Source organism: Trichomycterus rosablanca, chromosome 19, assembly GCF_030014385.1.
Source record: "Trichomycterus rosablanca isolate fTriRos1 chromosome 19, fTriRos1.hap1, whole genome shotgun sequence".
NCBI classification, from domain to species: Eukaryota; Metazoa; Chordata; class Actinopteri; order Siluriformes; family Trichomycteridae; genus Trichomycterus; species Trichomycterus rosablanca.
In genome coordinates, this window is record NC_086006.1 from 6,239,264 (window position 1) to 6,267,069 (window position 27,806).

At 39.5% G+C, this 27,806-nt stretch overlaps 1 protein-coding gene across 1 annotated transcript; it reads left to right on the top strand.

Annotated features, from left to right (window-relative positions):
* Positions 1 to 215: 215 nt before the first annotated feature.
* epha2b (eph receptor A2 b) lies at positions 216 to 27,806 on the top strand. The gene is made up of 17 exons (XM_063015984.1): positions 216 to 297; positions 1,302 to 1,369; positions 2,254 to 2,902; positions 17,205 to 17,360; positions 18,376 to 18,711; positions 18,802 to 18,926; positions 19,393 to 19,579; positions 19,798 to 19,897; positions 20,391 to 20,446; positions 20,557 to 20,682; positions 21,779 to 21,964; positions 22,090 to 22,151; positions 22,243 to 22,452; positions 22,625 to 22,774; positions 22,897 to 23,090; positions 24,207 to 24,362; positions 27,627 to 27,806. Exons 1-17 carry the CDS (start codon positions 216 to 218, stop codon positions 27,733 to 27,735), a joined length of 2,952 nt encoding a protein of 983 aa, XP_062872054.1. The 3' UTR covers positions 27,736 to 27,806.

Below are 27,806 nucleotides of genomic sequence, written 5' to 3' on the forward strand. Positions count from 1 at the left end.
TCAATAATTATTGGTTACAGGTGGGTGAAGGTTGACAGATTGTGGGCGGGGCGTGCTCAGATATCCACACCCCCTTCTGGTAGAACCTCACGGCACATTCCAGTGGGCGGGGCTTGGGATGCTGTGGGTTTCTCAATGAGCGTCCTCGAGCGCAACTGGTGGAGCTAGTTTGAGCGTTTAGTTCCTCAGCGAACTGTTCTCACTCCCGTCACAAAATGGATTACCGACGGATAAAACGAATTCTGTTTGTTTACGTGCTTATGAACTGTATTTTTATTTCTCTTCAGAATAAAGAAGGTAAGTCATGTTTAACTGTGTTTGGAACTGTTTTAGGTGAGTTAGGTGCATGTGAAATTGCAGGTTCCCTCACACGCTGGGCAGGCTGAATCAGGGCAGGTTCAGTAGAGGAGAATAACTCACTGCACTCCATGTGCTGGAACTGCACAGCTACATAGTTTCACCTGTTAGAGCATTTAAACCTCCACGTTTTAAAATGTCCTTCAGATAAAATTACTTTTAAACACAACTTAAAGCAGTGAGCAACTGGTAATGACACTAAAACAAACAGTAAAATGTTTAGAATTTGAATTCATCAGTGGCTGTTTGAACAGTACTGTATAGAAAAGTAAATATTCATATTTATTTAATACATTATTTAATATTTCAACAGGAGTAAGCACATGACTATGCCTATAGACTTTTGGCTTTTGGTCACACAGCAAATTTGAATACATTTTACATGGCTCACAGGCTGACATACCTAAAACAGGTCTGTCATGAATTAGAAGCTGCTGGAGCATGGGGAGCACTGTCCACATTCAAACGAGCTTTTTTTTCCTGAAGCCCCTGGTACAAAATCAACACCTTAAAGTTGCTGTTGCTGATCACATGGAGAAAAACAAACAAACCTGGAAACAGGATGTCCTCTAAGCTCACTTGACTGTGGTCAATGTCACTTGTGTTCCAGGAGCTTTTTTATTCATTTATGGGAGATCAAAGCACCACTGTTCCATTTTTAAGGCATGTATTTAAACAAGGCTTGTTTACATTGGCACAGAGAAGTCAGCAGCTATAGTCAATTATATAACCAACAAGTAATTAGAAGGGAGCACGGTTTCAATGTTGCAGTGCTACATATATCATTTAAGCTTTGTAAAGTTACTGTATGTATGTTTTTAAATGTAGAGTAAACTTTTTTTGGACAAAAATGCATTTCAAACAATTGCAAAAATTGTGAAATTTAAGTTTAAGTCAACTATACACATCATAAATATACATAATTGTTTTTTTCATTATCACAGAGGTGCTTTTGGACATGATGGCATCCGGAGGAGAGCTGGGCTGGCTGACATGGCCTGATCAGAATGGGGTATGTAACTCAGCTTTTATTTAACACAACTTCTGTCGCAATGGATGCTGTAATACTTTGCAAAGTTCAGTTTTAATTCTCAAGGGTTTTTCCAGGTTTGCATTAATCATCTATTGGTTTGAGCTGTAGCTCCTCTCCCTCTCAGACATGTCTGTACTTCTCCTGAGAGCAGAGAGATCATGCCTGCAGCTCTTTTACTGCAGCTTTACACTGGCTGTTGTTTTAAAGCCCTGTGTTCAGCAGTGCAAAGCTATAAGGGCGACATTAACATTTAAAGCAGGGCACATGTGGCACCTTGGGAAACGTGGTGTTTAGCGTTTTTTGTTAGTTCCCTTTTAACCAAAGTAAAGTTCTCATGGAAAACTGACCAAATATAAGATGTTAATGTGAAATTCAAAAGAAATGCGCACATTGTTGCAGTCAGTGGGGAAAAAACTCGTACATGCAAACCACCAACCATGCCAACCAGTCGTCAGTCAGCATGTTTGGACCGTATGCTGGCTTAATTACACTTTTAATGAGCTGCCTGGCATTTAAAGACAGTATACGGGACCTTTAAAATGTTGAAATATGTTAAGTGTAGGAGTCAGCTTTTATAAAAGCATTTGCTGCGTATGTGAATGGTGTAGACTGTTTTATTGTAATGCCACACACTGGGAGGAAAACCCTCCTCTTCTTTAATTAATGGCATGGTGGTGACATGCAAAGAAAATTAATTACAAACTCTGTTTCTGAGTTGAAATGTTACACCAAGTTACATTTACTAGCGTGGCTATTTTGTGACCATCCAGAGGATGTTTAATAGTCCTCAGGATAACTTTAAATTCTGTATATGACATTTTTTATTGATTTGGTTGTAAAAGTTCTGTCTTTTTTGCTTTCAGTGGGAGATAGGCCAGCAGGCTGTTAATGGCACCTTGCTCTATAACTACTTTATTTGCAATGTGGAGGCACGAGAGCAGGACAACTGGTTGCGCACCACCTTCATCCAGCGACACCCGTCCGCCACCAGAGTCTTTGTGGAGATACGCTTTCTAGTTCGTGACTGCAACTCTTTCAATGCGGACTCGCTCACCTGCAAAGAGACTTTCAACTTGTACACCTCTGAAGCCGATGCTGATATTGGTACCAGCTTCCGCAAAGGCCAGTTTCGCAAAGTGACCACTATAGCACCTGATGAAATCTCTGGCCTTGGAGATATGAGAATCAACACAGAGACGCGGATAGTGGATAATCTCTCCCGTAAAGGGTTTTACTTGGCCTTTCAGGACATCGGGGCCTGCGTGGCTATCTATTCTGTTAGGGTTTACTACAAAATGTGCCCAGCAACTGTAAAGAGCTTGGCAGCATTCCCCGAGACAGTGGCTGGGGGCGAGAACCAGGCCCTACGGGAGGTAGCTGGGGCATGTGTGGAAAATGCTGAAAGTGAAGACCAACCGCGCATTTACTGCACTGTGGATGGAGAATGGGTGGTTCCTGTGGGCCAGTGCCAGTGCCGCCCTGGATATGAAGCCGTGGACGATGCATGTCAGGGTAAGGCACAAGCCTATTTTGTCTAGCACAGATAGTTTCTATTCTGAGTGCCAGCTGCTGCTGCTGCTGTGAAGTCTGATTTTCATTTAGGCAGTGGTTTTGGTCACAGATTTAAATTCAGGAAAAGATAATATGATCTTTTTCCATTTGCATTTCTGGCGCAGGGATGGGCATTTGTTCCACAGTAGTTAAATACGTACTGTGTTGGTTATACTTGGGTAAAAAAAATGATAGGAATCCCTTCTCATGCATTCCAGAAACATTCAGCAAAAGTGTGAAAACTAGCAGTTTGGTCTGGTTGATACATTTTTTGTTCAGGTTTAAACTAAGCCAAGTTAAAATCACAAAAATTAACAAAATATACATGATGCAACCTTGTTTATAATTTCTTTTTTATTTATTTGAATTGGTGCTCAGGTGGCACAGGGGTAAATTACTCTAGCCCATTACCAGTGGTATCCAGGATTTGAATCCCCAGCAGGGTTATTGGCCAGTCTACATACAGACTTGATTGGTTATCTCTGAGGAGGGCTGTCCTGTCAGGTGTGTTACTGCATTGCGCCCAGTGATTCAGGGAAACCCGGACCCACTGTGACCTGGACCAGGATAAAGTGGTGTTAAAAATCAAGTAATAGACTCTATTTCTTTAACATTGGTGACACTTGCAAACACTTGTACTTTAGGGTCTTAAAACCTGCTTATGTATATTATTCTTTGCTTCTGTTTTTTATATCTTTTATCTTCTTGCATGTTTGATTTGTTTTCTATGTTTCTTTTCTTGCCACATTAGTGAGTGCTTAGTTATTTAACGTTCTATGACTAAAGAAATGTCTTGGCATGTTAGGACCTGTTTACTATGATTCCATTACAAATGCCTAAAAACCCTAGCACTTTAACAAAGCTTTTCCTGTAGCTGTGACTCTTGTTTAGGCAAGTACACGACTGAGACAACACGCCAACGTTTTGTTTAATGAAGCTTTCAGGACTTAGGATATGTGTAGCGTCTAAGATAAATCGTTAAAGCATATGGAAAATATTTCTGATTGGCTCTTGGACATGTAAAGTGGATTATACTTTTAGTATAGTGAAGTCAGAATTCACATAATTGTAAGGCACAACTGAAAATATGACTGAAATATAACAATCCGCTGGGTTGAACATACACACAGCAATGCAGACTAATAACCAGTTGGTGCTGATCATTTTCATTTGCTCTAGCTGATTACTTCTCTGTGCTTATATGAAAAGGCTGGTTTGACTACACCCTTTAAATCCACTAGTTTGCACAAATCGCACACAGTTTAATGTCACTTAATTTTAATAGGTAGAAAACCTGTTAAAACTGTCACCTTATTCTAAGAAAGAATTTGTTGCTGATCACATGGGCAAAAGCAGCAGCAGCAGCATGGTGATGTTAAGCCCGTGGTGACGAGACAGTGTCAACTGTGTTTCAGCACCTTCTCATTTACTGTTTTTTTAACCACTTTTTGGATGACATATGACCACTGGAGGGAAAAAAATCTAAAGCAAAGCCTTGCCAAAAAGACAGCTATTCAATGTATTTTGTACTTAAGGGCAGTTATTTATACAAATGATCTTTCCTAATATTGAATTCTTGTTCAGAGTCACACAAATCCTTTCCTATAGCCATCCTGTTTTAAATCGTTCTTGGGCCTGCTCTTTTATTGCTTAGGTAAAGGAAAACAATGAGTGCTGGACGAGCTGGTGTTCATCTGGTTTATTGGGTCGGAGGTAGAGATATGGAGGTTGTCACAGACTGAAAGGGAGGGAACGGTGGAAAGGTTGGAGAATGGAATGTTAAGGTTGCAGAACAATGCACTTCAGTGTTTAGCTGGAGCTATTGGTCCCACTTGCCCCCACCTCTTTTGATGAATTCCTGTTAAGGTTTACCAAGAACCCTCCCTGATTACCACAGGCCTAAGGAATTCCCCACAGAGAGCTTCAGGCCAGATCAGCCTCTTGCTGAAGGATCTGTGCTTGAGGAAGGGCAAGCAATGGAGGGCACTAAAATTGGCAGGGACAAATCAGTGCCACAGTCTTAAGCTTAAAGGGTGGCAGCTAGAGAAAAGTAGCGGCGAGTCCTTTCAGTGTTAACACTAACAGTTTTCTATCAATACACTCCCTTCCACACTTCTAATCTTGTTACACATAAAGACACACATACCTCCGCTGACCACACAAAGCCTTGCTGCCCAACCTACTGGTTAGATTGCGCAAGAGGAGTGTGCCAACGCCCTGTCACAGGCCATAAAGCTTTCCGATGCTCAGTTGGACAAATAACTGGGCTATAGTTTCTGTAAAAAGGATGCCTGTAGGTGCATGAGGAGGAATAAAAAGGCTGGTTGGGCATAATGACATGGAATACTTCAGGCTGTTATTTGTATTTCCAGTTCTTTCAGTGTAATTGTTTTTTCCCTCTTATTTTACTGGGAATAAATCTTGTTTGTGACCGAGTTTGAACTCTAATGTGTAGTTAGTGAATGATTGGGATGTAATTGAGTTGGATGCGGATATGTGATGGAGATGTAAGTGCATGTTGTGCACACTGCTCTTCTCTGGCCTATAACTTAAATTTTATTTGCTTGCTCCTTCCAGGAGTATTTTAGAAACATAGTGGACCAAACATAGTTTGGTAATGAATATTGAGATAATATTTTACTGCAAAAAATAGGAAAACCTCACAATACATTACTTAAGTGCTAAAATATAAAAGGAACTAATGGTTTGTAGTGGTTTTAGAGATTATCACAGAAGATATGACCTGGCACCAGTAGTACACAGATTTTTTTTTCTAAATTATAAGTGCATTAATGACCGTCAACAAAAAGCTTAGAATTAAAGTAAGTAATAAATAAACATTAGTATTTCATCAATTAATATTGATGAAATGTGCTCATGCTTATGCATTGTAAAGAAGAAGGCCTGTGCTTAGAAGTAGATTAACATAATGAAACAAATTGTGTGTTGTTTATTGTTCATTATAGCAAAAAACCAAGGCAGAAATACCCTGAACAGGGTGCTAATCCATTACAGGGTTTCAGCTGTTCCCCTAAGACATAGCCAAGCATGTTTGTATAGACAGCTACTGATAGCTCCACTGAGATTCAAACCTGGGTCTCGTCGCGGAGGTGGGCTTGCTTAATACACCGCTGCATCACCCAACATGTTACCCAGTAATGAGTTATCTAATTGCTAATAGAAAGTAGTACAAGATGAAACAGTAATATGAACGCAATGCATAAAATAGTCAGATTTATAAAACATAAGCTATTCAGTTCTTGTTTTCTCTTTTTATTCTCTGTTTTGAAACTGCTGGATGTCACTGTTATTATGGGTAATGTGGTACAAAGTCCAAAACCCCAAATGCCAGCCCTACAGAAATACAATTGAAGTCAGTACAAAGCTGACCCGACTGATGTACCCAGAATTACGTGGACAGTCTAAAAAAAAAAACCTAGAGTAAATACAAATACTGTCACTCAGAAACTCCATTATACTCCATGTTCAGTATGGAGTGCCCAAGAAAATCAACTAACACCAAAGCAAATGTTTAGTCTCCCTTAGAAAACCGGCCATCTCCTTTCTATACCTTTTTGTCACCATAAACAATGCTGTAGTGTTTCCAATGACTGATTGTCAAGGTACCATTTACATTGTTGTTGGCAGGTTTAATTTCAGTGTTGTTTCTAGCATAAAGGACAGGTCTTAGAGGAGACTTTTACTAAAGGTTTAAACATCCATTTTCACATGGCGCTGTTTAAACAGTTTAAGAGGGCCTGCCGTGGAAATGTCAGATAGCATACCATAAATAAACAGCTTTGCTTATTCCCCGTCTGCTCCTCAGACGCAGATACTCGCAATTACGCAGGTTAAGATAAATATGAGATAAAGTATGATTTGAGACTTTTATAATCAAATCATCTTGGTAGTACGCACCAGCCAAACTAAAGCATGTGTGTTTATATAGAGTCTGAGGTGCAGCCTGTCATGTTGAATACTTTAGAGAGGACTTTAAAACGGTCGTGCTTTCATAGTGATTGAGTTCCTCCACTAAATACGACTTGGACGCGTCTCTGAAGTCCTTAGGCTGTGTTTGGTGTGGAGCCCTGTGGCGAGAGCAATAGATCTGGAGAATAATAGGAGGATAAAGAAATCAACCCTGAGCCAGGTCTAAGTTCAGCCCTCATGCTGGGCTGTTTGCAGAGTTTACCGGCCCACGGAGCACATTGTTTCACAGAACTGTGGAGGTGAAAGGTGAGGGAATTGCACAGACGATGGAGAGCTGAGTCTGAATGCTATTTTGTTCTCCTGAAATCTGAGGATTTGCGTGTGCTTCTTTTAGCATATAAATCGTAGCCACTTCTCACGGTGTGCACTGATGAGTGAGAGCTTTGGAAATATGTTGAGCACAATAGTGATCTGTAATGCTTTAGGTTTTTCCTCTGGCTGACCTATAATTACTCACACCTCTCCTTCAGGCTAATGTTCCCTTTTCCACATCTGAAACCCGTGAAAATCGTCACTCTGTTATACATAAGTAAGATTTCTTTTTCATGACGCATCCACTAATTCAGTTTGGTTTGTTGACTTCTCTTGACGGGCTAAGTTAAGAATGGAAGCTCTAATGGAAATGCACACTTTGGTCCCTGGCAAGCTTAACGATAAATTGTCTTATCAAAATATACAGCATGAAAAGGAGGACTGTTCTGAACATATAAGCCTCCTACAATAATGTCTTTAAGCAAAGCAGTTAATAAAAATAGATGTTAAAAGTAATCTGCAATGTTTAAGAAAAATAAAATAAAATAAAAAAGGACGCACTGTGACCCTGACCAAAATAAAGAAAAAAAGCGTAGGGGAAGAAATGGATGCATTTTATTGGGTTTTTTTGTCGTAGGAAAGCCTATATGTAGGATCAGCACTGAATAGCAACATTATATAATGTATAGACCACTGTATACATTATATAATGTATGAACCATCGTATACATAATATAAGGTATGAACCATCGTATACACTATATAAGGTATGGACCATTGTATACATTGTATAATGTATTGACCATTGTATACATTATATAAGGTATGGATCATCGTATACAATATATAAGGTATGTACCATCGTATACATAATATAAGGTATGGATCATCGTATACACTATATAAGGTATGGACCATCGTATACATAATATAAGGTATGGATCATCGTATACACTATATAAGGTATGGACCATTGTATACATTATATAATGTATGAACCATCGTATACATAATATAAGGTATGGATCACCGTATACACTATATAAGGTATGGACCATTGTATACATTATATAATGTATTGACCATTGTATACATTGTATAATGTATGGACCATTGTATACATTATATAAGGTATGGATCATCGTATACACTATATAAGGTATGGACCATCGTATACATAATATAAGGTATGGATCATCGTATACACTATATAAGGTATGGACCATCGTATACATAATATAAGGTATGGATCATCGTATACACTATATAAGGTATGGACCATTGTATACATTATATAATGTATTGACCATTGTATACATTATATAAGGTATGGATCATCGTATACACTATATAAGGTATGGACCATTGTATACATTATATAAGGTATGGACCATCGTATACACTATATAAGGTATGGATCATCGTATACACTATAAGGTATGGACCATTGTATACATTATATAAGGTATGGACCATCGTATACACTATATAAGGTATGGACCATCGTATACACTATATAAGGTATGGACCATCGTATACACTATATAAGGTATGGACCATTGTATACATTATATAATGTATTGACCATTGTATACATTATATAATGTATGAACCATCGTATACATAATATAAGGTATGGACCATCGTATACACTATATAATGTATGGACCATTGTATACAATATATAATGTATTGACCATTGTATACATTATATAATGTATGAACCATCGTATACATAATATAAGGTATGGACCATCGTATACACTATATAAGGTATGGACCATTGCATACATTATATAATGTATTGACCATTGTATACATTATATAAGGTATGGACCATCGTATACACTATATAAGGTATGGACCATTGTATACATTATATAATGTATTGACCATTGCATACATTATATAAGGTATGGATCATCGTATACACTATATAATGTATGGACCATTGTATACATTATATAATGTATTGACCATTGTATACATTATATAAGGTATGGATCATCGTATACACTATATAAGGTATGGACCATTGTATACATTATATAAGGTATGAACCATCGTATACACTATATAAGGTATGGACCATCGTATACATTATATAAGGTATGGACCATTGTATACATTATATAAGGTATGGATCATCGTATACACTATATAAGGTATGGACCATTGTATACATTATATAAGGTATGAACCATCGTATACACTATATAAGGTATGGACCATCGTATACACTATATAAGGTATGGACCATTGTATACATTATATAATGTATTGACCATTGTATACATTATATAAGGTATGGATCATCGTATACACTATATAAGGTATGGACCATTGTATACATTATATAAGGTATGGATCATCGTATACACTATATAAGGCATGGACCATTGTATACATTATATAATGTATGAACCATCGTATACATAATATAAGGTATGGACCATCGTATACACTATATAAGGTATGGACCATTGTATACATTATATAAGGTATGGACCATCGTATACACTATATAAGGTATGGACCATTGTATACATTATATAATGTATGAACCATCGTATACATAATATAAGGTATGGATCATCGTATACACTATATAAGGTATGGACCATTGTATACATTATATAATGTATTGACCATTGTATACATTATATAAGGTATGGACCATCGTATACACTATATAAGGTATGGACCATTGTATACATTATATAATGTATTGACCATTGTATACATTATATAAGGTATGGATCATCGTATACACTATATAAGGTATGGACCATTGTATACATTATATAAGGTATGGACCATCGTATACACTATATAAGGTATGGACCATCGTATACATTATATAAGGTATGGATTATTGTTTACATTATATATGGTATGTACCATTGTATACATTATATAATGTATGGACAAAAAGTGCTAAAGATTGTAAACAAACAAGCTTCTCCAGCATTTAAAGAGTCCAAAGCACTTTTTGAAACACACTTTGGACTCCATGTCTTTAAATGCTGGATCTGCTTGTTTTTTTGTGTTTAATGTCACTGGATCCAATTTGGTCCAAAGGCTTGGACATTATTAAAAATAGGGATATCAATAATAAAAAAAAAAAAACACATTTATTGCCAAAACTCAGTAAAAATGCATCAAATTGTTGTTAGGTTTAACATTTATACATGTGGTTGATTCAGTGCAGTGAATCTCTCTGTAGTTTTAAACCTTAAACTAGTATTATTATAAAACCTGTTTGTGACACATGTCTGTTTGTGACACATTTTCTATATAAAATTCATATAACAGAGACTGTGGGTAGAAAGTTTATGCACTTGGTGCATAACGCAGTTGAGCTAGAAGGTCAGCACTTTCCTGCCCCCACACCAGCGCCTCGTGGCCCCAACAGGACAAGCTCTAGCGGAAACCGGAGGCCTGCTAATCCTCCCTGACCCACCAACCCGTCGGCTCAGGGATTTCTATTGTTGAATTCAGTGCTTTCATTCACTCATTTACTTTCCAGCTTTCCAAAAAGGGATTTTTTTTGTTTGGTTGGTTTTTTTTCACCTGAACTGCACTGGTATTTAGGGCTGCCATCTGAATTTAAGGAAATCTGTATGCAAGCCAAACATTTTTGGATGTTGACTGTATGTTTTTTTTTTGTGAAAACTTGGCTACTATGTTTAAACCACAGACTTTGCTGTAAATCTGTCATCTTCCAAGGTTGTGTGTAGTTATTTAGTTAATTATGGAATCCTCTCATTCTTACACAAAAATGTGAGAAAGCTGGTATGTGCCAAACGTTATAATAACTATAATACATTTTAATTTGCATAAACCTTCCAAACCAGAATCATTTCTGGTAATGTATCATTTCAGGATTTGGGAACAAATTAGCAAAACCTGAAAATCTCTTAAGTTCTACACTTCTTATTACCTGAGCCTTTTGCTCCTCTCATCCTTTGCCTCCTGCTCTCCTTGTCCTCTTTGTGAAGGACTATAACGTGTGAAAAGAAAGGGATTAGAACATTTATTGTGTCGGTTAACGACCAGATGAAAGACTGAGTGGAATTGTAAAGCGTAGATGTAATGCTCTTACAGCTGGTCCATTGGGCCCATAATCCTTTGGACTAATGCTCTCACCACCATACCTTGCACCTTTCTCAAACTACTCAAACCTCCCCCAGGCTTAATGTTACCACTGACCCCCCGCTCGAAAGCCAGGCTTTGTCTGCACTGACCGGATGACCACGCTAACATGCCATGCTGACAGATGAAGATGAAAAAACAAGGTTACTGATATGATTGTGAGCTTCAAGGGTATCAAAATCAGGGACCAAACATATCTGAAAATCTATGGGCAGTTAAGGAGGAAAGAAATGCCAAACTGAATAGTCTCAGGCTTTGTGATCTATGTATTTTTTATGAACATAGAAGTAGCAGTGCACAACCTGATATGATTTAAATACAGTAAGTGCAGTTTTGTGATTGCTGTGATCTGAGAAAGCAGACTGAATAGTAAATTTGAGAGAGATTTCTGATCTAAACACTGACATGGACATAATAAGAAGTTTGATTGACCTTGTTTAAATTCTTTTCATTGGTAGATGCTTGTTTCATTAGAAATGGGACGTCATTAAGCAGTGCATCAATCCTACCCGTGTGCATACCTGCATCCTCATCTATAACCAGAGTGCACTTTTTAGGGCACAGTGTGATATTTGAAACACAGCTTTTTTGTATTGTATTAAGTATAAGGCCAGTAACTGGGTGTCTGTAAGGCTTCATTGTTTTGCAGGGAATGATTAACACCAGGTGTCTTTATTATCTCAATTTGTTTGGTTATCACCACTTATGTTTTAGGTTACATGGGGTTTGTTTCATTTCTAAAATATTTCTTAAAAACAAAGCATTTCCAAGAAGAGAAGCAACTCTAAGTTTATCTGTAAAAATGTGGCCCACTTAAAGTGGTTTTCCTCTGAGCGACAAAGATAAAATCATAAAAAGTGAGTAGAGAAGTGTAACGATTGCAGATGTTTTTATCCAGACCATGTCTGTTAGGTATAAAAATGCTAAGCAGGCACAGTTGACCGAGTTAGCTTTGGATAAAGATGCCAAACAATTGAAACAAGTTGCAACATCACTGGAAGAGTTGTGTACCAGTTAGGGTTTCAAATTTTGCCAGTTTCTTTTAAGCGATAACTGAACATCATTAGATGACAGTTTAACAATAATCAACAAGCTTATAGCATCTAATAAAAATGTAAAACACAAGTTTTATATCCAAAATTCTTCATGCTTTATTGATTAAAACATTGTCACAGGCATTAATGTAAAACATTAGGATGAACTTAAACAAGTTGGTAGCAAACTGTTCATTACAAGCACTAACTAAACATGCTGATACTGATAAATAAGGCATTTTAATGCTTTTCTGTAGGTTTTACATGATGATATACAGAGTTGTACATCTACTGGAAAATGATGCAAAATATCCACATTTTTGTAAAATAAATTACATTACACATTACACACAGATCCACATGCGCAGAGATTACCATGCAGTAAGACTCCATGCTGATACAAAGCAGCTTCTATTTGTATTTTAATGTGAAATAGTTTAGTCATTTATGAGTTCAATTATAGAAATGCATAAAATTGTAAACATCAAATGCAGCTGCACACAGAGTTGACATCTGCACATAGGTGTGTCGGGGTTTGTTTTAAACTGGTGCTTTTTCTCTGTACAAACTGTAGCTGCGCTCTCAGTCGGAGTAAAGCAGGTGCCATTGGAAGTAAATACGCAAAAAAAGACATTTTTAACCAACAGCATTAATCGAACAGTGACTTGTATGTAGGGTAACCACTTAATCATTGGCATCACTAGTTCTAGTCTTCAGTACCGTTCTAGTTCTAGTTTTGGTATCTATGCCAAGGTGCGTAAAAGCTGTTGTGGTAGCTCACAGTGACACGCACATTTATAAATATGACCATTTATGTTTTTTTTAACTAATATAATGATACATTGTCTATACAGGTGTATTATTCTACCCCTAGCTGTTGTGTGTATGTTTTTCTTCCCCCACTGGTCATACTTCTGAATGTAACCTCTTCCTGCTGAGTAACAGGCCCCTGGCCACTCCACTCACTCACTCCAGGTCTGTTTGTTTTACTTGGCCATCAGCTCCAAGTAGAGCAAGACACTTTAACTCATTGCTGCCTGGGGCATCATGTAAGTCCTCCCTGAGCTCAGAACGAATGACTGGCCCTTTTGTTTCCCTGTCTTTTTTCTTATGCGAAACACTCCCATCCAACTCCTGTCCTGGAGGGATTCCTGTTGTCCAGTGGCATGTATACACTTATTCATTCAGACCTTCCCACCCACCATCCATCCGTTAATGTCACCGGCTCATCCGTCTTCACCCTGACCGCTCCAATCAACCTGCACAACTCCCAGAGCTCGCCAGGCCACTGGAGAACAGGATTCAGCTACTCTCACAATAAACAAACAGTCACTCAGGGCCTCTTAAGACCTAATCCCCTGGTGCCAAACAGAGAACGGTGTGCCCCTGAGTGTCTGCAGGCCTGCCTTCCCTTCCCCTGGCCTGCCAGGAAGTCATAATGTCTTTAGTGCAAAATCGAAGTTGTTCCTAAAAAGTCATACATCCTTACTTTCTCTGACCTATCCTTGTATTTTTGCTATCGAAACCAGTACTCTTCCTCTCTCAGGAGTTTGTGTATAGTTCCTCGCTGACCCTGCGCGTGCTTTGATTGGCTGCTTTCGGAAGGAAACAAAGCGTCAGCCTCGTTCTTCCTGCTTCCTGTTGTGTCCAGTGCACAAAGACAAAGCCTTCTCTGGCTTTTCTTTTAAATGTAAAAAATAAAAATGTCCACAGGCAAGGTAAGCTTTATGTTGGCTTGAGAGTCTGAGCTGCAGTTCTCTTCCCTCTCGGTATAAATTGGTACTTTGGTGAACTTCACTACTAGGTTAAGTCTTAAATGTAAAGCCTTCATATACTTTTCACAAACACTTAGGGAGGTTTTTTTTATTTTTTATTTTGCTTTGTAAGAAAGGCAGCCTGTGAATTCATAAGGCATGTGGCATCTCTAATATTTGCAACAAGTGTTTTCACTGGCTGAATGCAACGACGTTCTGGGCTTGTTGTCTGGTATGAAAGACCCGATGAATGGCCATGCTGGACCCTGGCAAGTGGGCCAGGGAGACCCAGGAATTCAGGGGATTATGGCCAGGAGGCTGTGGCCATTTGATTTAAGGTTCACAACAGCAGCTGTTTGGCCCCCTTAGTAGTAAATAGCAAGATTTCTTTTCTTCTCACACCCACCCACACCCCCCTCATTTTTCCAACCTCAGCAGGAGTCGTTATCCCTCTCTCCATCACCGACAACCCCTCAGTCTCTCCGCATCCCACCTCTGAGCAGGGTCGCCTTAACGAGTTGCAGTAAAATCCTGGCAACAGCTGGCACAGAGGCAAGATGAGTAGCGGACTTGAAAGGAGGAATTGCTAAAGCGTCGACTGAGTTTTAGTTGCCACACTAAATTAGTTTCACGCTCGGTATTTTCTTTTGAAATCTGAGAATTCGAGCCCATATATTTAAGTTATGTAGATGTTGGGTAAACCCCTCCTGTTTCTCCAGGCAGCCCAACACAAAACAAACTGCAAGTGATACAAAGAGGAAGAAGTGGCATGGGTTGTTATTAATACTGTTTACACAATACACATGTCTACAACAAAAAACAAACAAACCAACAATACTGGAAGTGGAAGGAGTGATTTTTGCTTTGGTATGTATGTATATGAGCTTGTTTCATTGCTGAAACTATGGACATTAATATGGAATTGGCCCTTTTCTTTGCAACTATAACAGCATCACCACACGATTTTAGTGTCTATCGTGGCTATACAGTATAATTGTTTTTTATATGTTGGGTGTTTGCTTCTTTCCACAGCATGGTACATTAAGGTCTGGTACCTGTGTAAACATGTGACCCACATTAAGTGGTTGTTTCTGTTGCCAACTTTGACCCATAGTGCAACTAAGTACCAGTACTAAATTTGGTTACCCTTCTTGACCAGGGACCAGGCAGACTGAAGTAGGCTGTATATGGGTAGGTCGAAAAACAGTGCAGACCTTGATTGGTCAAACAGTTGCCACTGGAGTGAGAGAGAGAATAAATCTTATAATGTATCATGTATCTAAAGTTGATAAAACAAATCTTTTATAGCTTTTACTTCTTCACATGATTAATGTACTTAAATTGCCCCAACACTGAAACCAAGATTTACCTTTTTTTTTCTTTTCGCCTGCTGCACTGTTGGCTGTGTTCCAATACCACACACACACACACACACACACACACACACACACACACACGTGTACATGCAAATTATCTAACCATGCATTCCTGTTGTTGTGCAATGATATTGGTTGGTAACTTTAGGATTACTGTGTGCTAACTTGACTTTTTTTTGTCAAACTGTGAGTCAAAGAAGTGAATGTTTGCCTTACATTACATAATAACTGGCTAAGCCAAATTAATTTTGATGTGTATTTCAGGTTGGTTTTAAATGATTATCAGATTATCCTGTCTGGGCCACTGATAAAAAAAAAAAATCTAATTTTTTAAAACCCTGCACAGATATCGCAACTCAGCATCCTGTGGTGTGGGTGCCAGTCTTGTTGGCATTATGTGGGTAATATAAAAACATTAAACTCTGAGCCCTAAGGTGAAGTGAGTATATTGTAATAGCACAGCAGTAAAGTACGCTAGCTCACTACCGCAAGGATCCAGGGTTGAATCCCCAGTAATGATATTTGCTGGTTACTCATCTTCATTAAGATATGATTGACTGTGTCTGGGGGAAAGGGGATGTTTGAGGCCCTGCAGTGGTTTGGCGGCTTGTCCAGGGTGTGTTGGTGCATTGTGCTTTGTGATTCTGATTCTGGCTGTGACCCTAACCATAAAATGAAATGAAGTTTGTTAATAACAGCGACATAACTAGTATCAAATGGGCCCCAATTTAATTAGTAATGGTATGATTAATGTAATATACCTGTGTAGATGCAAGTTTAAAGCATGGTGGAGGGTGGTAAGGCATGTTTTCAACCTGTCAGATGAACTTATTAGGCATAGGTGGGAATTTGCTATTAGTATTTGTTATGTAATTATATTATAAGCAACCCATTTAAAAGATAGGACCTGTTCCTTTTTCTGTACTGCCAGCTCTCCACTAATGCCCTGGCAGCCATGGGACCCTACACAGATGCCCTTGTGGCTTATTAGATAAAGTCGGCTCTGCTTTCACATTTTCAGTGTTGATTACAATTGTAGGATAAAATGTACAGTAGGAGGAAAGCGTGTGCGCTGGGTGGGGGTGGGGGTGGGGTTGGGGGGGGGGGGGGGTGTTAGTAAACAGAGGAAGGACATAAGCTGCACATGCTGGAATGTTTCGAGAGCAAAACAAAGGAGACCTTCTCTGTCTTCTTGTTTGTACAGTGTATGTACGGTTGCATGACAAAATTTGTCTGCAAATCTACCCACTGCTGTCTTTGTCAATCATGTCATACTGTATTTAATTTCATAGAGTTTACTCTGAGTGCACTGGAAATATGAATAGGACGTCTGTGCAGGAGCGTCGTTTGCTCCATTTCTCAAAAGACCTGTTTAATCTGTGCTGATAGATTCATGTCTGTTGGCTTAATTCAGTTTGTTCTGTCACCCGCTTTTCTAATATCGATGTCAAAGTCTGGAATGTGGGACGACTGGTCCTGTGTGCTCGGAGAACGGGGGGTGGACGGTTTAAGTTTGCTTTAGTATTACTCAGTCTGTATGCTCTTCTCTTTTCCCTTTCCATCTTGATGTGCTTTAAACAAAAACAGCACATCAAAAGAAGCTAAATTAGAGAAGTCTGACGTTATCAGGTTCTGAAGAAGTACTATTGCAGATTATTTTCTCTGTTCCTCATCCAAGTTGTTTGATTTGCTGTGTTCACAGAATGTAAGCCAGGCTTCTTTAAAGCCTCGGTCTCCAATGAGGCCTGCGAGCCCTGTCCAAAGAACACTCGGCCTTCAAGTCCTGGTGCTGCAACTTGCTCCTGCCTGGACGGGTTTTACCGAGCCCCAGATGACCCCCTGACGGCACCCTGCTCAGGTGAGGATTACAAACAAGTCTCCCTACAGGTTGTCTTAATACTTAAAACTGACTCTGTTTTTCTTACATATTACACAAATAGCTATAATTTTTTGCATGATTAGAAATTTTGACAGGAATTTTCAACAATGCTTGTTAGGATTTGGGTTGTGTTACAGAGTGTGGTGTGCTCAGTCTAGCATGGGGTGGTAATGGCTGAGAGTTTGCTTTCCACCATATGTAATGTGATATTCCCCTTTTACCACACTCTACCCTATGGTATGGCACTTTGCAAAATTCCCAAATGTACTGGGGTTTACATTGACAAGTGGCCCATAGTGTACCCACATACCTGCTCTAAATTTGATTTCCTCACCCGACCAGGACCAAGCTTACTGAAACGGGTCGTATGGGTGGGAAAAGAAAGAAAATGGCAAACCGAAAATCACCCTGTTGTTGCTTCCCACTACTGTTTACGTTGTTTTGAGACATATTTGCTCTTAGCATCTGGTAGAGAATGACCTAACAGCCTCACCTTCAGCAAACTCTCACTTATGAGTATCCTGGTGCAAGGAAACGTGTCTGTTATGGATAGGGGGTATAAAGGCTAAATTCCCTCTATTGTGTCAACTGAGGAGGATTTCAGAATGAAGAAGGAACACTAACCAGGCTTTGACCAATAAAAATGTATTTGAGTAATAAAGGTAGATTAATAGAATCATTATCTTTATATATGGATGTATTTACACCTAAAAAATGAATGGCCAAAAGTATGTGGACATCTGACTGAGCTCTATAGGAACAGACCTTTACTGGAATTAAATGATTACTGACAATTAATGAATGAAAACTGCACCAGTCTAGAGCAGAATTAACAGCAACAGATCATCATTATGCTTTTCTTTTGCATAGAGTTGAACTCTACTTACTTAACCTTGTTGTTAATGACCCACCGACCAAACAAAGATGTAAAATAGCAGTTCATTTAAGCAATTCTTTTAAGATCTTGCCTGTTTTATTTTCCTATACACTTCAGCCTTGCCTTCACCTCCCCGAAATCTGGTTGCCACCACTGCGCAAATGGCTGTAGGCAAATTGCTGTTGTCCTGGACCCCCCCGGAAAATACAGGAGGGCGCTCTGACATTTCCTACAGTGTGGTGTGTGAGCGCTGTGATGCTAGAGTGTGTCAGCCCTGTGGAGAAAAGGTGCGTTTCGAGCCCAGCAGTACGGACCTGAAGGAGACCACCGTGACCATGAGCGAGCTGGAGCCACATCTGAACTACACATTCACAGTGGAGGCTCGGAGTGGCGTTTCCCAACTCAGCCCTCGGAGAGCAACCAGCACCATTAACACAGCCCTGCACTACACAGGTCTGTAATTAACCATTTGTTTCAGGACATTAATTTAAGTGTCTTTGCTTGTAAAACACCTTTTACACCCATTATTGTCTTTCATCACAGATCCTCCAAATGTGACTGGAATGACACTGGTGGAGAGCAGCCCCACAAGCTTGTCGCTGTCCTGGTCCGTGTCTCGCAGAGCCAAGCCCAACACCATCCGCTACGAGCTTATGTACCGGAAAAAGGTGATTAATACTGCTAATAAATGCCTGTTTTACTGTCATCTACGTACAGTTTAAAGAATTTGAATGATTGTTTGATTCTTTGGCTTAATATAATAATATTAAAAGCTTGATTATTTCTGAACCAGTCAAATTTGTAGACTTTTCTTCTGTTTTTCTTTTTAGATTACTTTAAAATTCTACTTCTTAGTACGTTCCTGTGCTAATGTTTCAAATCACCTGCCTTAGTATGTGTTGGTTCCTTCTATGCTGAAAAAAATAGACTCTCATTAATTCATCATGTTATTTTGATCATTTCCATGTAATAATACTGTATATAATCTATATAGTCTGAAACTCTTAATACCTTACAATCCCTTACCTGTAAAATCCAGTGAAAATGTGTGTGTGTGATAGTAGGTGATCAGTAAGATGAAGAATCACTTTGTCATTTTACAATTTTGGAAATAAGAGGATTATGTCTCTAAAGGATGATGATGAGGCAAAGATCAACAAGAAGGTCACGACATACACAGTGCTGGTGCTGGAGAAGACCTCGGTCCAGATCAGTGATCTTTCTCCCTCCACTGCATATTTGTTTAAAGTCCAAGCTCTCAGTGCTGAGGGAAATCCCAGCAGCACTGGTGTGGAACAGGAGTTCTCTACACCGCCAGAAGGTAACTGCAACAGAGTGCTGAAACCATTAATGTATTACACTTTTTCTTTAAATTTAAGGTCCTTTTAAATTTAATGTGACTCTTTTATTGTATAAGGGATAATTTTCCTAGTTATGTATATTTATGTATATTACATAAAGGCAGTGATGTGACTGTAGTGTAGATCCCATGTTTTATTTAGAACCAGTGTGTTTGATTTTGTTCTGTTCTTGTCTTAGTTCCTCCAAACCAGGGAAACACGGCTGTGATTCTTGGAGCTGTGATGGGAGGAGGTGCCATACTCTTTATTGTAGTGGTGGTCCTGCTTCTAAACAAACGGTCAGAAACTATTTCTTTTTTTTTCATTATGTTCGTCCACTTCATTTTTGTCTGTTTCCAACGCTTGCCTCTATTTTTCCCAGTAAATGACCCAAACCTATTCAGTATCACCCTTTTCAGAGCTGTTTCTTTATCTATATCTGTTCCTCACCACTTGGAGGGAAGAATCTGTGTTGAATGCAACTCAATAAGTGTTCTTTAACAAGAGCCATGTTTGAAAGGAAATGAACCGGGGCAGTACATTGTTTGATAGGAGGCGGTTGGTTCTTTTCTTTTTGGTGTGAGACTGTAGCGGCTCTGTGAAGGTGACCTGAACCTCGGTAGTGGTCTCTGATAACCTAGACCTGTCACCACTTGGCAAACACAGATTGCTTTTTTTATCAAAGTACTCCTCGACTGAGTGGAGCCAGCTCCGGCACCGGCCCCTCTTTTACTTTAAGTATGTGAAGGAATGCCTAAAAATCCAACACTTTGTTTTATTTTATCTCCATAGCCGAAAAAGCTCTCACGCGAGGCAAGATCCAGAGGATGCCTACTTCTCCAGCCCAGGTTAATATAAGAGGGATCCCCCCTCCTCCAATTGTCTTTTTCAATTGTTTTGCCTTCAAGAGTTACTGCTTACTAATCTTACTAATCTGAGTAAATCCTCTCTTCTTTAGAGCAACTAAAGCCTCTGAAGACTTATGTTGATCCACATACATATGAAGACCCCAACACGGCTGTGCTCAAATTTGCCAGCGAGATTCATCCGAACCACATCACCAAGCAGAAAGTCATCGGAGCAGGTTCTTATCTGTCCTGTCTTTTTGTCAGTGTTTATAATTGTTAATGAGTGAACCGACAACCCTTTATTTTTATTTTATTTATTTATTCTTTTTTTATATGTTTGCTGTCTGGACATTGCTCTTTTGCCACAAAATAGTGTATGGTTTTGCATTTCTGTTCCATGTCTGCAACACAAGTTGTTTCTTACTAATTTTGTCTCTTTGGCTGCACTTTAAAAAAGTCAACGGCCTGTGGTCAGTATGGTTACTTATGTCCAGTCAGCTTGTCAGTTATAACTACTAGCCAGATGGGCTCAGAAGGAAGGATTTGTTGGAAAAAATAACACAATTTTAGCCATAGAAGACACAAATTTTGGGATAATGTGTTTATTTTAGAAATTGTCATGGCTTGAATCTCTCAGTTTCCTAGAAAAAAGGCTCATTTTAGTCATTTTAGTATTTATATTGAGATATTAGATAGCTATAACACTCTGCCTGGAGCTGGAGCTTTTTATCTGATTTTTGCTCTGTATGTTTCTATAAATATTGGACAAGGAAAACGTACTCCTCTCTCAATAGCATCTGCTGTTATTTTCTTAACCACTATATGGCCCTCTTTTAGAGAGCAAATGGTAGAATGAAGATAACAGGCCAATTAATGTAGAGTTTATTTATGCATGAGCTTTGGCATAAACAGCTATTTTAAACCAACTCCTGCATTTTTATTTGCTATACCTCAATGCTCACGCCACTCTAACCCTGCGATGAGAAGATTAAGGCAGCGTGGTCACCTTTCCCCTATGAACTCCCCCGCAGGCCTTCCCACGGCCCTTTTTCCCATTTCCTCTAAGCATGACAGCTGATTCCCAGGCCCCTATATTGCACGCATTCACCCACCCCTCCCCCACAGCACCACTGACCACTCGAGTTTCGGTGTATCCCCAGATCCAGGTGCTCACCCACTCGTGCCTTGTTTACCGTTTCCTCTTTATGCCATCTGAGATGGCTTCAAAGATTCCTTTTAAAGTGTCACTTAATTACCCTTATGATTGTCAAAGATCAGAGTGTGGCTTATCTAACGCCCGGTTGTGTTCTGTATGGGGGTTCTGTACTGTAGGTGAGTTTGGAGAAGTGTACCGAGGCATCCTGAAGGTACAGGGACGAAAAGAGTTAGCGGTGGCCATAAAGACCCTGAAGCCTGGTTACAGTGAGAAGCAGAGGCAAGACTTCTTAAGTGAGGCCAGCATCATGGGACAGTTCTCCCACCAAAATATCATCCGCCTGGAGGGAGTGGTCACCAAATGTAATCATTCTAATTTTATTCTTACATTTATTTCTGTTGGTTCTGTACAATTCATTCAGTTTTAGTGTGTGGGTTTCATAATGAATGAACATATTTTTAAATCGTGTCTGTTCTGTTTGTTTTAGTCAAGCATGCCATGATTATAACTGAATACATGGAGAACGGAGCACTGGACAAATATCTCAGGGTACGGCCATTAAACACAAGAGATGCACAAAAACGTTTAAACTTTGAGGTTTTATGGAACAAATGTTCCTAACATTTTACCTTATTTTTAGGATCACGATGGAGAAATGTCATCATTCCAGTTGGTCGGAATGCTCAGAGGCATTGCAGCCGGGATGAAGTATCTCTCAGACATGAGCTATGTACACAGAGACCTGGCTGCCCGCAACATCCTGGTCAACTCCAACCTCGAGTGCAAAGTGTCTGACTTCGGCCTGTCCCGAGTTCTTGAGGATGACCCTGAGGGCACTTACACCACTAGTGTACGTTCACCTAACAATTTAATGAAATATTTTTAGTAGAATGTTTATACAGGAAGACCTTCTGTTTGCTTGTCTCTATTTTAATAGCTACAATTTATTATTATTACTTCTTGGACGCTGTTTGAAAACAAAAAACAGACGCTCTGAACCGAGTTTGTGGTTTCTTTCACAGGGAGGAAAAATTCCTATCCGCTGGACCGCTCCAGAGGCCATCGCTTATAGAAAGTTCACTTCGGCCAGTGACGTCTGGAGCTTCGGGATAGTCATGTGGGAGGTGATGGCCTTTGGAGAGAGGCCCTACTGGGACATGAGCAACCACGAGGTACTGCACAGTCACATCTCAATAAATCTAAACAAAAGCTAAGTGTTTCTGCTCTTATGCAAGACTGTTTTTGTTTAAGAACTTGTTTAAACTTTTTTTTTTTTCATTCTGTCTGGCTGTAGGTGATGAAAGCCATTAATGAAGCTTTCCGTCTACCTGCTCCGATGGATTGCCCGTCTGCAGTGTACCAGCTCATGCTGCAGTGCTGGCAGCAGGATCGTTCTAAAAGACCACGCTTTGGAGACATTGTCAGCCTGATAGATAAACTCCTCAAGAGTCCTGACTCCCTTAAGACTATTGCAGACTTTGACCCTAGGTAAGAATTTAGTATTTATACTGTATGTAGTCCAGTGACATTTCAGAGCTTTAAAACAGACACATCCTGCTTTTGAAATCCCAAATGTCCCAAGAAATGTCTAAAAATTGGAGTGATTCAGTAGTCAGTCATGCCAAGGACAGAATTTTTTGTTTGTTGCATCTCAGGACAAATTTGTCTTATAGTGTTTGAAAAATGCTTCAAATAAATAACTAAATAAAGCTACCTTTTGAACTGATATGTTTTCACTGAATCCAGTGTGACTTGTTAGGTTACAGTGTGTAGTTAGACTTCTTTGGAAATGGGCGGTGCAGCAGTAAATTGCTCTTGCATTATTACTGCTGAAATCCATGGTTTTAATCCCAGCACTACTATCAGCTGGTCGGGTGTCTACATACAGACTTCACTGAGAGGGAAATGGCCATGTGATGGATTGGCTTCCTGTCTGCACGGACGGTGGCTAAGTAGGTACCACTGTCGCCTCACAGCAAGAAGGTCCTGGGTTCGATCCCCAGGTGGGGCAGCCCGATTCCTTTCTGTGTGGAGTTTGCATGTTCTCCCCGTGTCCGTGTGGGTTTACTCCGGATGCTCCGGTTTCCTCCCACAGTCCAAAGACATGCAGGTGAGGTGAATTGGAGACACTAAATTGTCCATGACTGTGTTTGATATAACCTTGTGAACTGATGAACAAACAAACTACACTGCGCCACAGCGACCCCAACCAGGATAAAGTGGTGGTAAAGCATGAAATTGAAATTAATTGGTGCATCATGGTAAATTACAGTAAAAAGCATGTTTCCTTTACTGGTACCTACAAGTTTGAAAAAGACTATCAGCTGTACCTGCCTCTTCCAGGGAAGAGTAAATAAATGAAATTCAGTTTCATGACTTTAAAGCAAAGCAAAACTTAGTAGTGATGAAGTTGATGAAATGGAATTTCTTGATATTGTTTGGGATTATTTAAACTGTATCTCCTAAACAGTAGGAACACATTGTGACTGTTTTGACAAGTGCCTCTTGTCTTAGTGTTCTCAGTGCCTCTCATTAACTGTTTTTTTAACAATAAGAAGTTCAGACAAGAAAACAAATCATGACTTTCTTTTTAATCCCTTCCAGAGTTTCTATCCGGCTTCCGAGCACCAGCGGCTCTGATGGCTCTCCGTTTAGATCGGTGTCTGAATGGCTAGAATCTATCAAAATGAGCCAGTACAGTGAAAACTTCAACATGGCAGGCGTCGTCAGCATGGAGCAGGTTCTACAGATGAAAAGCGAGTGAGTATTACTAAAAGTAAATCACACTTGGGCATTGAAGAGGCAAATTTGCGTGGATCAAAGTGACTGGCCAAATTCCACATAAGTACAGATATCCTGTCTTTTTATTATGGCACCACATGGCTACAGAGAGCACACTGCTGACCTACTCCACCCACAAGTTTCTCATTATCAGTTTACGCTTATTAAAGGTTACACAAGCATAAGAAGTGCAAATGACAGTGCTGCCAAATATTATTTCTCCTGCTCTCTGGTGCTATTCAAAATATGTAGCAAACGGTCAATATGCAAAACCTAGATTTGAATATTGTAGCTTCAGGCATATAGAGTCTGTCATTGTGGAATGGTGTGAATGATCTGAATGAGATCAGCAAAGTGATTATTGCTGCTGTCTGATTATTGTGTTCATGTGAACATACTTTCACTAACATGTCTACATGTGGATCATTGGTAGCTCAGAGGTTAAGTTCTGGATTAGTGATCAGAAGGTTCCTCAGGTGTGGCTCAGGTGTGGCTTTTTCCCTAAACACTTAAGGTTACTAATCTTTAGCCATTTTACTGCTAATTATAAGGATTCTATATTACTGTAGTTCTTCCAATGGTGTGCTTACTGTTTTTTGTATAGTATTTAGTATAGTATTCACACAGTTTACTCTTTAAATACATTAAAGAGAAATAAAACTGTTCCATATTCGACATTTAAATAGCTTTACATGAAATGTCTTTACAGATTTCCTTTATACTCAATTCTTCGAACATATATTCCCCTTAGTATTTTAATAAAAAGTTTACATTTGTTTAAAAACTTAGCACAGTTGTTCTACCTCAGATGTTGAGACCTGCTCTACTTAGTGCTTTGCTGCACGTTCATACTAGGTCATCAGCTTAAATGGAGCAGAACTAAGTGAGTGGTGTAAAGTATCATGATTTGCTTAAAACAACACAGCCTTGTCCACTAAAATATGCCTGTATTAGCCCTAATGCAAACCCTGTAAGGACATCCCTACCCTACTTTTTTTAAAACATAGTATGTGATTTTGGATGCTTCTAAACCTCCCCCCCAAAACACAGCTTTAAAATATGAAGGACATTCTGTTAAAGGTCTACTTGCACAGATTAACCATACAGCTATGCTTAAATAAGGATCCTACTAAGTATCAAGATATGATGTAGTGATCAGTATTTGAGGGTTTTTTTATAACCTGCTAACATTGTTCATGAATTTGTAGAAATTCACAGTAAAAAATTTACCAGTGTATCATTGCTCGGCCCTGCCTACTTGTGTTTGCTTGTTTAAGCGTGCAGCCCATTATTCAGTATGAGTACTGGCTGATACACAGAAATCTAATATATGTATCTTATGTAAAAATAATTACAGTCATCCTAATTTAATTAACATAGTTTGTGATGGCATACATAATTATGTGTCTGCTGAACTCTAATGATGGGAATATTGGTCTTCATGTAAACACATTGACTAGCATCAGCAGTCTTATAATTGATAAAAAGTTGTTTCTCGGAGATTCAGTAATTAGAAGAACGCATCAACATGAGTTTTTGAGGATTTCTTATTGACCGCGACAGCAGTTTATGTGCAGTTTACAAGTATACGCTTGTACAGCCACAGCCGATTTATGCTATTTGGCCAGCATGCAAACCACATTGTGTAATTACGATTTAACTGCCCCACAAGACATTTATCATAGCTTCTGGATTAGTTTCTCTGTGTAAAAGAAAACTTCAGAGCTTGTTTAGAGAAGGGCCTGAGAGTCTGTAGAAAGACCGAATGGAAAATATAGTTGCAGGACGGGAACAAAAACGTTTGTTTTCTTCATATTTTGGTGGCCGGGATGTTTTAACTTGTGGCCTGCTGCTCTGCCTTAATTCCATCCTCCTCCCTTCCTCCATCTCTCCTGATGCCTTCCGTCGTTCCTCCCTTTACCCGCAGCACCAGTCATGGGCTGTGCTCACTAAAAGCCAGGAACCACGGCTTCTCCCTGCTGAGGCTGTGAAGCTGTGTGGCTTGCTATTAAAACAACTAACTGAAATGAAGGGGCATATGTGCATAAAGGCATCATTACGGGTGGAAAATAGAGCTCATAGAGGTGTGGATTGGGATAACAAAGAAAGAGATGTGGCAGACCTTTAAGAGACCCACAGCATGGACTACTATACTCTATTATTCTAGTTTGGAAGAGATTTGTTTCATTCCCATGGGTGTATTTAACCTGGGCATTAAATGAACTATGTGCAGAGAAGCAGAAATGCCCTGTGTGTGGGTGTGTTTTTGCCATTTTTGGGCTTTTCTTTATTTTATGGTCGGCTGTTCCGTCTGTTATGCCATGGTGGCACTCCTAACAGGCCCAGAAACTATTTGAGTGGCTGGTGTTGCTAGGAATAGTGACTCATGGCACGGAATGGAAAACCTTGTTAACTCGGGCTGTTAATTACAAATGTACTTAGGACTTGGCGGCAGTTTGAGTGTTGTTTGGTTTTATTGCCTTTTAAATCAATACTGTGCAAATAAGCTGTGAAACAGTGGCTCTCAACTGGCGGGTTCTGACCATAAAGTCTGCCGGTGTCTGGAAGTACCAGAGAGTGTAATTCGTCCTGCAGTCTATCAGTGAAGCTCTGATCTGTAGGAAGCCCATCAGTGGTGTATAGAAGGGGGGTAGCACTGTCAACTCACAGCAGAAAGGTTCTGGGTCTGATACCCAGATAGAGCGGTCCGGGTCCTTTCTGTGTGAAGTTTGCATTTTCTCCCCTGATGAATCTTGTGTAACGAGTAACTACCTGTTTTGTCATAAATGTAACCAAAGTGTTTAAAACATGACCTTAAAATCCTAATAAATAAATAAATGTGTATGGAAGAGGGCAGCTAGTGCCTGCAAACTGTATTAATTTGCAGGTCATAGAATGATAGAAAGCCTTTATTTGTCATATAAACATATACAGAAGTAGAGTACAACAGAATTCTTTCTTGATGTATCCCAGCTTGTTTGGAAGCTGGGGTCAGAGCGCAGGGTCAGCCATTGTACAGCGCCCCTGGAGCAGACAGGGTTAAGGGCCTTCTCAAGGGCCCAACAGTGGCTACATGGCAGAGCTGAGATTCGACCTCTCAACCTTTCAGTTGATAGCACAAAGCCTTACACACTAGGCTACCACTGTCCCCAAGTGTATTAAGTGTGTTGGCTTTACAAACAGACACTGCAGTTTGCTTTATTTGTACTCTTTCTCAAACTCTCTCTATTTTCTCTTTTCTAGAGACATCCGTAACATTGGCGTCCGTCTGCCAGGACACCTGAAAAGAATCGCCTACAGCATCTTAGGACTTAAAGACCAGACCAGCACTCTGAGTGTATTTGCTGTGTGAAGCACTCCTACAAGTTCTGGAGTTTGCTAAAGGGGCCACAAACTATCTCTGACTGACTGGCTAAACGCAGA

What these genes read in the sequence shown, in the direction of transcription:
- epha2b (XM_063015984.1), top strand. Translation starts at nt 216, where the DNA reads ATGGATTACCGACGGATAAAACGAATTCTGTTTGTTTACGTGCTTATG. An exon ending in AGGGCACTTACACCACTAGT is followed by an intron (nt 22,453 to 22,624) that starts GTACGTTCACCT and finishes TTTCTTTCACAG; the next exon opens with GGAGGAAAAATTCCTATCCG. An exon ending in GTTCTACAGATGAAAAGCGA is followed by an intron (nt 24,363 to 27,626) that starts GTGAGTATTACT and finishes TCTCTTTTCTAG; the next exon opens with AGACATCCGTAACATTGGCG.